Source organism: Copidosoma floridanum, unplaced genomic scaffold, assembly GCF_036245765.1.
Source record: "Copidosoma floridanum isolate Cflo_tuat_1 unplaced genomic scaffold, Cflo_Japanese_pri ptg000020l, whole genome shotgun sequence".
NCBI lineage: Eukaryota > Metazoa > Arthropoda > Insecta > Hymenoptera > Encyrtidae > Copidosoma > Copidosoma floridanum.
The window spans coordinates 38,359,242-38,371,994 of NW_028321897.1; the positions used below are offsets into that span (position 1 = coordinate 38,359,242).

The 12,753-nt window shown below is 30.3% G+C and overlaps 1 protein-coding gene across 2 annotated transcripts in view; it reads right to left on the bottom strand.

Moving 5' to 3' along the window:
- The window catches only part of dnc (phosphodiesterase dunce), a 1,903,237-nt gene that overhangs the window by 1,161,193 nt on the left and 729,291 nt on the right, over positions 1 to 12,753 (bottom strand). For both annotated transcript variants that reach the window (XM_089593782.1, XM_089593781.1), the window contains exon 4: positions 1,022 to 1,054. In XM_089593782.1, the coding sequence (XP_089449908.1) occupies positions 1,022 to 1,054 (33 nt within the window). The remainder of the gene's footprint in view (positions 1 to 1,021; positions 1,055 to 12,753) is intronic.

The window sequence follows — 12,753 nt, forward strand, 5'->3', positions numbered from 1 at the left end:
GGTCCCAGCTTGAAGTTTAAATATGAAAGCGGATTTTATACCATTTATTCTAAGATTAGATTTTGCCCGTTTATTAGGTATTGAGTCGGTATTTCTAAGCAAATAATAGTAGGAAAGAACGTCTTCGAGTGGATTGCGAGCCCCACACAGAGAAGGAGTTCGTGCCCTCTCCTATCGTGTGTCAAGGCATTCTGGACGAACTTAGATAAAGGAAGAAAATTTTTAAAATAGTACTTAATATATTGAGTGATACATGCCTAATAATGTCAATAAAAAAATGATGATAACAGAAGTAATAGAAAGACCAGTAATGGTAGCAATAAAGAAAAGAAGGTATTGATTTCGTAAAAAAAAAAATTAAAATACATCAAAATTATTACAACATTTAAAACTATTTGTATGTATATTTTTGTCATTAGAGAAACATTGATCAATGAACTTGTCTTTACTCCGTACCGACACACTATAACGTGAAAGAATTGAATAAAAGTACCAATTTTAAAGATTGATGCAGTACTTCTCACAAAAATAGTTTGATGTTTTACAGAAGACTTTAAGCGTTTATCGCTGGACCGTATTACAGCCCATGTTAAAACACATATTTTAATTTCAATATCTTAAAAACCAATACCAATACATAACTTGTAATAAATTCTTTATAACATAAAAAAAATACTGTATAACATATTTCAAATTCAAAAAAAGTTAAATTTGTTGGTGGCTATGGATTTTCTATTTTAAGATATTATATTAGGTGTTGAATATGAACGTGAAGATATTTATTTCAAAAGTCGTGCAGGCTTAGTTCATAGTTTTCGCAGGAAGGTAAGAAAAACAAAATTATTTGACTGCAATAAAAACACCTTTAAATAAAATTCTTCAATTTGCTATTACAAAGTAAAAGCAGAAAAGAAGATCCTTATGAAAGAAAGTTAGCATGTTACTGAAGTAAAAAAAAAGAGTTAGAAAAACGCCTAAAATAAAGAAGGCATTTAAATACTATTGAACATCAAGTACATACGCTCTTTCGGCAGGTGGCTCGGTCTCTTTCAATCTGCAATGAAAAAATAATTCTTCTATAGTAATGTCATCTGCTAAATACTTAAAAAAAGTAAATAAGATTTCATTCTTGTTGATTATACTAATTAGAAATTTGGTTAAAAAATTTCAAGTTTTCAATAGTACTACTTTTTCTTCATGATGCTTTGGTAGGAATAAAAATGAAATCCATAAAAACGTGCAGTAAAATTAATTCTCAGCCCTCTGTCAATTTATGGAGAATGGAGCTACCAAACTGATTCTGGTGATATAGTAAGAAAGAAGTTAAAGTTGTACTTGATGGCATTTAGTTTTCATTAGTGTTAGTCAAATTTCAATAAATACCTGCATTGTTTCAGAAAAAATATAACTTACTAATGTATAGAAATTTCTTACTTGAGTAGACAAAATTCTGTCCCATACTTTTTAATCCACAAAACTTTTTCGTATGATTCTGGTACATTGACTCTTACGAACATTCGTACGAAATTTTAGATCAAAATATTTAGTAAAAATTTCAAAGCGACATTTTGCTGCACTATTATGGAGGCCTGGACTCTTATTTATTGGCATTGTCATGTTATATACGATAGCACATAGCTCTGCGTCCAGGCGCCCCTTCTACTTTTAGCTTTGAAGGATAGAAGTGCATGCAAGTTAAGGGGATAGAAGCAGAGAGTTAAGGACGTTCATCACAGTTAGCGGGGGAAAACTCAAGAGCGGTGAGGGGGGAGCGAGCGTGTGGCAATTGTTTTGCACGCATTTGTATACCTATACATAGGCGTCTGATACTGTTTTTTTTTATTTAACTGCAAAAGTAACTTGTTGATCTCTATGAAAATTCAGTATGATATTAGTTTTATGGTATTGTGTCATGCGAAAAAAAATTGGTCAAATTGTTCAGACCATTTTCTTGTAAATTAAATTTGTATGTGACTCCTCCGTAAGGTTACGTGTTAAATTTAAATATTATCAACATTTAATATCTAAAGAGCGGTGTTGTAAAATGGTCACGAATTCTACATCTAACTTTCTAAGATCATCACGAGCATCCTATAAAAATTTAAGGAAGATCCTTCAGAAAACGCTATGTGTGATGAGCGTCCTTAAGGGCAGTTGGTTGGTAGCAAGCGGGGAGTTGAGATTTGACACACTCTTTCCTGAAAAATATAAATAATAAAGGATTGTTAAATATAATACGTTCTTGTCTTCTTGTGTGTACCCCAAGCCACCGTTTTTTGACAGAACAGTTTGGTTCTAAGTGTTGGGTTGGCTTTTGTCACAAAAATTAAGATTTTTTTCAGTGTATGATTCTTTGTTGCTTGAAAACTAACATGGTGCAGAGTCGTAAGCATACAATATAAGATACGTTGCGAAAAAATAAGTAAGGAATAAATATTATAACAAAATTTTCAACTCACCAAGGATAGGTCAACTAGACGAAGAGAGGACGAAGAGAGGACTCTACAGATCAATTGGAGTGTACTATGTTTATTAGAACAAAAGCTTTCAGCTATAAAATGGGGACTTACTATCACGAATCTGCAGACCATCGTTATACAAATGCTCTTTATCTCATCTCGGTTTTAAATGAGCGTTTTTATCATTTTCCTGTCATATTTTTATCTTTGTCCGTAGGATTTTTTTCTCTTATAGAAAAGAGACATTTTCATCAATATTATTAATATAGATACTGATTAAATAAGGTATTATTTAAAAAATTTCTATGCATTATTTTGTTTTTAAAAAACCCAATGGCCAGAGGGGGTTAGGTACACAAGTAGAGAGTTTCACTTCTAGGACAAAAAATATATGTATGACAATACCTTCTATAAAACGATGTTTTCGTCATAACCCACTGTGATGTATCAAGAGAAGCACTATAACCGTTTAAATGAAGATTTTGGGTAGTAAGGTGTGGTTTTAATAAATATTTTAGTATTAAGTAAATTAAATATCATAAGAACTTCACATCGTGGACAAGGGAAATTTTAACGAAATTCGTGAAATGACGTGCTGCAAGGCTATGAAACACAAGACCAGGTGCTTTGATTGAATCTTTCGAGGATTTAAAAAAATTTTCTACCATCTACGCTGATTATATCTCGTTGTACTTGCATCTGTCACATACTTATACACTCATTCATAATCCATATTTGATATCTCTAATATATTTGTATCGAAAAAGCTTAGAAAATCCATCCTGTAGTAGCACTTTATTTTCAGTAAAGTACAGTATTTATTGCATGCTAGTGAATGACACTGCAGGGCGTTCATCACATATAGATTTTTTTGATAGCTATTATTACAGTTATCCAAGCACTTATTTGTTGTAGCATAAAAAATGCTGACAGCAAATTGCGGATCGGTTAACTTTATGATTTTTACATGTTAAGTCCTTACAATTTTTAATTTAGTATGTGACCTTGCGAAAAAATTACATGAAACTGTTTTTATAAGCAAATAACCTGAAAAAATTTTTCAATTTCATTTTGCTTGATAGATAACCATAAGATGAATCTATTAAGTTTTTCAATGGACCAACAAGTTTTTTCTTTCATAAAATAAAAAAAAAGGGATTGAGAATGCTTAAAAGCACATATCTAGGTATATTCATGTAAGCGATGTAATTGCCATCGTTGCTGCATACTTGCACTCCTCTTATCTCTCTGAACCTTCACCAAGCTAACTGTAATAAACGTCCTTAAGTCCAAAATCAAATGTGGATCTCGGGATCCTCAACAGATTTCAGACATTAAAGAATATGATATTGGACTTGGTGTTATTCGATTATCTTTAATAAAAAAGTAATTATTTTTTTTACTCTAAATATTCATCATTTTATATTTTTGTATTAAAAATACAGTTTATTTGCGAATGTGTTGTATTATATGTAATTTATATATCATGTGTAATTTATTATATTCTGCAAGCCCTGAAGATTGAAAAAAGAAATGAAAAAGGCCTACCTTAATAAGTACAAGAGAAAAAGAGCGAGTACAAGAGCAGACGATCATTATCTCTCTCTATCCCACTCACGCTAACAAGTACTGCCAGAATGCCTTTTTCATTTTTTCCTCAACATTTTGTGCTAGTCAAAACAAAATTAAAAGGGCTATTGATACAAAAGTTATTGATGCCAAAGTTATTGATACAAAATTTTACGCCCTAATCGTTAATATTTTTATTTTTCATCTATCAGAAACTGTTACAAAAGATAAACAAATAAACTTCAGTACCTTATTTCATTATCGTTATACCGCTTAAAAATAGTTATAACTATTTAATATGAAAAAAGTGAGCTGAATGGCATATACACAATATGAAAAATGCTTGAATGTCAATCAATTTTTTAATTCAAGAGTTTCTTAATTGGTATCCAAAAATTATAAGAACAGCAATCCCATCAGCATGCTAAGTAGCACAATCGATAAGGTTCCTGACTATCAATCCAAAAGTTTGGAGTTCAATTCTCGGAGTCAGTAAAATTTAAAAAACGTATTAAACACAAACATTAAACATAATATCATATACAATATACATATGTACATGCGTATTTATATGCTATATATATAGCATATAACATATGCAATGTTACACATGTTACACATGTAATATTCAACTATATATATATATTTCCCTCTTTTATATAGTTATTTGTGTGGAGCATTCCACATATCCCCCCACATCCCCTCAACAGCCCCTTCACAGACCATCCACAGCTCCCTCACAGACAGCCCCCTAAAATAAGCTAAAATTTGACCTTTTACATCGTGAACTTGAAATTTTCTAACTTTTTGCTTAGACCCCCCACAGCCCCCCACAGACCCCCACAGACCCCCACACCATTTTTCTTGTCCCCCCACAGACTCATCACGCTATTTTTCTTCTCTCTTAAAGCCTTTCCACACCATTTTTCTTAGCCCTGACAACTTTTTCTGTTAAGTATAAATTACGCCTATGAACAATAAATTTTAACTTTACTTAGTTTTAAACATATTTAATTTTAACTATTTTTCTATACCACCAAGGACGCAAATAAATGGACTTTATACATGTAAACAAATCATTTTATTCATGTTCAATTAGGTAATAATGTTAATTAATAATTTATTAAAAATCATGACATAATAAATATCAAATTGTTAAAAGTCATTAATAAGTATAAAGTTCTGGATGCATTCAATTTTTTTGTGTTACTATTATTTTAGAACAATGGAACATTCGTTCATTCTTATACGTACACATATGACATGAAACAATTACATGTATTAATTAAAACGTTACATAATTGTTTGATAATAATAACTGTAGAAGTATCACCTAATTTAGAAGGTTAAGTGAATAACCTATTACATTAAGCTCTATCATAACCACGAAGACATAGAACTCGCTGCACTCAATCGTAAATTCTGATAACATTTATTACGATACACATGTATACTTGTTTTAAGTATGTGATAAATTAATACATGTTTTGGATGTATCAATATTTTGTATGTATATTTATATACATTTTCTCAACATAAAAAATCTGGCTATTCCTTATCTATTGCTTCAACGTATACGTGTTATAAAATAATTGTTGTTGTATTTTATTACTGTAAATCATTAAATTTTTTCAACAAAAATTATCATCGTAAAAAGAAAAATTCATCTTGTCATGTATACTTGTTGAATGATAAAATATTATTAAGTAACTTTCAATTTATTACCATCAATATTGCCAATTTATTTATCAAAATCATTAAATAAAGTCATTAAATTATGTAAAAATTTCTTTCCAAACAACATTCTCTATTTCTGTATTTTTTTGCCTTTCTACTTAAATAAATAAATTACTTTTATCTTTGCATCTTGATAAAGCCACATATAATTACCTATGAAAAAACAAAAGTTTTTTTAAATACAAACCTACATAATCGAAACTTTGGCCTTGGGATTTGTTTATTGTCATAGCAAATGCCACAACGATTGGAAATTGTTTGGGATACAAAAAAAACGGTAATTTTAAGGAGTTTTCTGTGTCTAAAGTTATTCTTGGAATGAAGACTCTATTTCCATGTTTTTCTCCAGTTATTATTTCTCCTTCTATACTGTACTGCAATAATTTTGTGATTTATAAACGTGTTCCATTACAGAGTCCATCTAATGTACTTTAACTTCTCAGTAACATCCCTATTGTACCAATTTTAAGATTTAGTTCTTGAAGTGGTGATCCTTCACGAATATTGTTCAACATTTGCACCAGAAAATTTAAATTAATACTATGGTCTGATTTATTAACCCCTTCATAAGTTGTGTTATCTATACTGTGGTAAGTTTTAATTTCTCTATTTAATTATTTAAAAATTTTGTTATTCCAATAAAAGGTCTACTCGTTATGCGATATAAGTATAGCACTATTCATCGAACAACTGTTGATATTAGAAAATGTTTGAGAACATACATCATTTGAGATCCAGTTTTTATAGGTGTAAAAAGTTTTTGTTACTCCTTTCCTAATTTTTTATAATAATTTTAAAAATTTTTTATCATTAGAACGAATAATGATTTCTAATTTTAAAATTTGGAATGAGTTCCATAAAAATGAAGATTTAATAGTTTGTTCAAGTATAATTTTTCTACTACGATTTTTTGTCACAGGGAAAATCTGACGAAAATCACTTCCTAAAAAAATTAATTTATTTCTAAAATATTTTTCAGTATCACATAAATATCTTAACGTTTTGTCTACTACTACCAATGCTTTCTTTAGAATCATTGAAGCCTCTTCCCAAATAATTAAATCAACTTCTCTTAACTTTTTTCCATCCGACTCAAATTCTAAAAGTGCACTCTCTATATTATAAAAATCTAAAGTAAGTCTAAAAGTTCTATGACTGGTTCTACCCTTTGGAAAAAAAATTGATGCTATGCCAGTCCATGCCATCGATATAATTTTTTTATTTCTCGAAATAAAAAAATAAATTAACGTTTTGTATAAATAAGTTTCTCCTGACATTCTAGGACCATCCATAAACAAAAGATCAATTTTTTGTGTACAAATAATATAAAATCTATTTTTCTTTTCATTATTCAAACTTTATTACATCGAGTTAAGCATTTCGTTACTGAAACGTATTTCATTATCTATATCTATCTTTTCACTCTCTATTTTTCTGGTGTACGTAAATTAAAGCACTTACATTTTTCATCTTATCATTCTAAAATTTGGATAATATGTGAAAAAGCTAAATTATTTTAATTATTAGGCGAACTCTCCATAAAAAATTGTTTGTATTTATTTCATATTTTATCACCTTGAACGTTTTCCCAAATTAAAAACCAAGAAAAAAATTGTCTGAACTGATATGGGAACATAACAGCAATTGCTTCTTTAAAAATATCAACGATTTTTTTATCATTGTCTATTAAACTCGTTGCAGTTGCAGTATCTTTAAAAGTTTTATAAGTTATTACCTTGTATGTTCTAATATTTTTGAACGATGTCGAACCAGTTTCTCTATTCAACACAAGTTCTAAAAAATTTTTCATGATCTTTTGGAAATACAATGTTTAATCCACCAATTGAAATATTTTTTTTATATTTTTTCTTCTTCTCTAGATTCTTAATATATTTATAAACATGTAGTATGATAAAATGTTCACATCCTTTATGAATTTTGCAAAGTCATCATGTTTATTTAATGTAAATCAAGATGTTAACTGTGTCTCGCAGTTATCTATAACAGTTTCAATATTATTTTCTTTAATTACCAGTTTCTGCTTGTTTTCAAAATGAATAGAAAAACTTACAACTGTATGACTTCTACCACAAACTGGGAATTCTTGTAATCTCCAAGCTGCTTTCATTGGACCTACATATCTAGCATCAACGTAACTATTAATTTCATGAAATATCTTTTTATCTTGATCTTTCAATTTTTGAATTTTGATGGATGCTCTGTCACTACCGTTATGTATATAGTCATAAATATATTTTATGTTTTGAATAGATGCACAGAATTTGACGTTAATATGACATTTATATTTCTTTAACAATAATTTATCTTACGGTACGACCATTAAATTATCTACTTCAATTTCATCTTTTATCCAAATTTTACAAGCATGTTGTTCGGGAGTATTATTTCTTCTTCTTTATTCATGATAACCATTAGTTCGAAATGAAGTTACGTTTATAAAACCTTTGGGGAAATTTTTTATTACTTTTTATCAATCATGCAAGGACTTTATTCCGTATGAGGTCCGTAAAGCATGTGTTTAATCACCAATTTTGTGAGCTTTGTATTACCAGAAAAAAATTTCAGCTGTAATAATTGCATTAATTTGTTCAGGTTTAACTATTTTTTCATCAGGATGCAAAATATGTGCATGAGGTAGACCACGTTCTTAAATTCTATGGAATAGACATATGATTATACTTTACTGAATATATCATTTTTAATGATGTCATCCAATACTGACATTAATTTCAAGTGGAATAGTCTAACAGTTAAGTTTGGAATATCATTTGGTGTTGTATTGTTAGGAAATTTTGATCAAACTAACTTTAATTTCTTTCATTAAGGATTGCATGTTACTGTTATAAATAAATAAGGTTCATGACATTTTCTCATTATAGACATTGTATCTTGATAATGTTTCTGCATATATCTTGGATTTCCACTTTATGAAGATGGAAGTATAAAAAGATTTCCAATTTTTTTTCTTTGTCTTGAAATTTTTAAAAATGTTGGATGCACTACCAACACTTGCATGTAATAAACCTTTGTAACAATCTATTCTTAAATTTTTTTGATTTTATCTTAAATAATTTAAGCGGTTATATTCAATCATGATGTAAGAATGAATAAAAAATTGTTGTGTCAGCCGTCCCCTGCACAATAATGGATTTAAATTTCTCTCATGTGGTCTGTAAGACAGTCTGTAGGAATAATGATGTAGCATAGTTAGTTTTTGGCTTTTATTTAACCAATTTTTCAAATAACCAGTACCCCATCCTAAATCTCCCAAGGGAAAAAATAATGGAAGTACCATGGGATCGATAAAATCAGACAGTTTATTTCAAAACGTTTTTTTAGGATAATTATTGGGTAATTCTTTCGGGTTTACACAAAGACCAAGACTTTCTGGTAGTCCAGAGTCGGAAACTATTATAGCACCGCATTCTGCTGTCAATGGTTTATTGTATGTATGTTTTTGCTGGCTGGTTTTTTTAAAAAAAATCATTTTATAATTTGGTAGTTTTTCTATATTTGTGATATAATCTAATTGTTTGTACCTTTTTGCTATTGGATTTTCTTTTATAATTTTCGTCAAAGTTTCGATAAGTTTTTTAAGAATTTTAAGTATTTATGAATATTTATATGGCTATTTAAGAGAAAAAATTTTACTCTCTGACTATTAAAAAAAAAAAAAAAATCAGAAAGTTGTTGCTTAGATTGTGTAGTTTTTTAAAAGCTTTATTGCATTATAAGTGTTTTTCATACAATTAAAGAATATTTTAAAATATGATGATATTTTTTATTGATGAAATTAATCGTTATTTTATGGTAGTTCTTACATTTAACATAAACGTTAAAGGACTGTTTTTTTCCAATTATATTCGAATAAAATAAAAGTTGTCAAAAATATTAAAGCTTATATATACCTTTTTTCTGTAAACATATCGGAGAATTTCAAAAAAAGCTCTAAACGTGCTACAATAGTACCTTCTGGGTGGTGTGAAAATTTACTGATAAAATTATAACTAATGCTTAACGATGTAGATCAAAAACTCTTTTTCCTCGCGAAATTCTGGGCACCAACCTCTTACTACTAACAGATAAAATTTAAGGACTCTCCTTTTAAGTAAGAAAAGTAAGGGGTTGGCGCGCGGAGCACGCAGGGGGGCAAAGCCCCACTAGTACTTCTATATAGCCGTATATACCATGAATAGACTTTACAAAAAAAGCTATTTATGTACACGAAAAAATAGTTAGAGTTACAATATATACGTATGTAGACCGTATATACTGATGGGACTGGTGGAGTGAGCACCAACGAAGAAGTGGATTAGACTTTTCGTTGCATATTCCCACTAAAACAGCTGTTTACTGCATGCCATAAGGGGCCATCCATAAACTACGTAACGCTGTTTTTAACCTTCTTTGACCGCTCCCCTCCCCCACGTAACTTACCGTAACGTTTTGCCTGACCCCCCATCCCCAGTAAATGTTACGTAACTTTTTCTATAAAAAAAATTTTTTTTTTTAAATGCGGTTGTGTCATAATTAAAACAAAAAACTGTTTTTTTGCTATGCATGTGTAAATACTCTGCTATCGACTAATTTTTTTGTTGCGACTTGTCAACAAGATAAACAAAACTCTCCTGCGTGATCAACTTATAATACGAGTAGGTTGGTAGTAGTGTCACTAGTATACACGTACAATACAGCACCTAGCGTGGCACGACTGAAAAACTTACAATTAAGCGCTCTATTTGAAAAAATATAATGGTGCATTTTATTTTTAAAATTTTTGTAGCTTAAAGTAAAGTTACATTACTTTTAATGAAAACCCCTCTCCCCACGTAACTTAATGTCATAATTTGTCATACCCCTACCCCCCCCTTAATGGCGTTGCGTAGTTTATGGATGGCCCCTAAGATATTGTACATAAAAAATTAGTACCTAAATATTTATCCAGCTCATTTTTCTAGACGGCCATTTTTCTAACATATACTAATTCCAGACTAATTTTTCGAATACATTTTTCCAACACCTATTTTTCTGGTATATTTTCTAAATTTTTTACTGGCATACTTTTTTTTGGCGACAGTTTTTTATTACAGCATGTACTAAAAAATTTGGAGTGTTACCGTGACAGCACCCAGTCAATGCTTAATGGAAAAATTAGTTTTATTTCTCCTCAAAAGCTATTTTCGTGCAGCTATGGATTGCAAATTTATCAGTAATGAACTTGTTATAAGGAGCTTCATTTACGATCACAGTAAAAACGACAGTGAGAAATCTCAGTAAGAATAAACGAGGCTATGCGTAGGAATAAAGTGCAAAACTAGAGCCGTTACAAACGAGCCTCGTTTGGGACAGAAACTTATAATTTTTATACGTGTTAAAAAATCTCCTTATTTCCACCCACCTTACTTCAACGAATGTGAAGCTGCAAAACTCAAGATATCTTTGAACAGAAAAGCGGGACAGCACCCTGAGCCACCACGTTCAGTGATACTTCAAGAAGAGTTGGGAAATATTTTAACAGATATTTTAATAAGGTACTAAATAAAAAAAAAAAAAAAAAAAAAAAAAAACAAATACACATAGGTGTCATGTCACTTTTTTCTACAAACATGTACTCTCCCGGCTACCAGAAATAAAGAATTTCAAAAATGCCATGAGAAGACAGCGTCAACATGATTTTTCCCCAAACCTAACATCTTTGAATGATTCTAAAGCTTTATAAAATGGGTTTAAGCGTACGCTTACATATTAAGAATTTACGATTTTTGATTTAGGGATTGCGGATAACGGTGATAATAGAGTGCTTGTGGGCCCACAAGTAAGTCAATTCGTTTGTTATGTTTTAACTTTTATAAAAGACGAGCAATCCTTGTAGATTTGTTCTACAAATTAAAAAGTTTAATCTTTGTTCAGCAGGAACCAGCCGTAGGTCCAAAGGCCTTTCTTGTTTCTACTTACAATATCTTTCCTTTTTAATCGTTGAATCGGCATTATGGTGTTTAGTTTCATCAAATGATATGTGTGCAGTACTGCTGGTGCATTATTTGCAAGCTAGAATTGACCTACTGTTTACATTTATATTCTATGTAATACAATAGTAGCGGAATTTATTCGTCTTTTCATCTCACGTTCTTGTGAAAGTCTCTGTCATACGTTGTCTTTAAAAATTTTTTTCGATAATTAATTTATGCGTCAAGGTGAGGATTATCTGTCTTTAACTAGAATTTTTAATTTTATACTGTTTTATATAGTTGAATGATAAGAATATTTGTAAATCAAGAAAGTAAATTTAAATAACAACTAAGTTATGTCAATTCGAATAATTTAATAAACTTCGAAAAGCGGAGAATAGTTGATTTTACAGATAATATGCATAATAAAGATTCAGGTTTGCTTTCGCAATGTTTTCTTAACTTAACTTACTTCTATGATCCTTGGTGAGCCACTGCTTGCGTACACGCGGTCGCAAGATCTTACAAGATTGACTGCAACGATGGTCCTAACCTTACACAAGAGTATCCGTGGCGATGATAATAATTAGGCTACTGCTTTTAACGTCGGAACCCAAGTCAATGGTTCCTTCTTCCTTATTCCTTCTTGAGTCACTTTTTAGGCAAGTTTACAGTGGCCTGGTTTACTCAAGCTTTTCTCACCCAGCTAAGTCACCAAATTAAGTCTTACATCTGCTCAAAATGCACGCTTCTAACACGTAGCTTAATAACAGAACTAAGTCTTACATCCGTTTAAAAGACGAAACAGAACTTACTTTTTCACTTTTATAATTATGTTGGAGCATTTCATAACAGAAAAAGGCGAATAATGTTATATGCAAGGAGTTCTTGTACTCTTACACTTAAGGAGGATACGTCAGGTTGGGAATTTGAACGACCAATCAGAGCTTTACCTAATTACTCTTGATTGATATGAGTACAGTCGTCGTGCAATAATTATGCAGTAATTGATGGTTAAA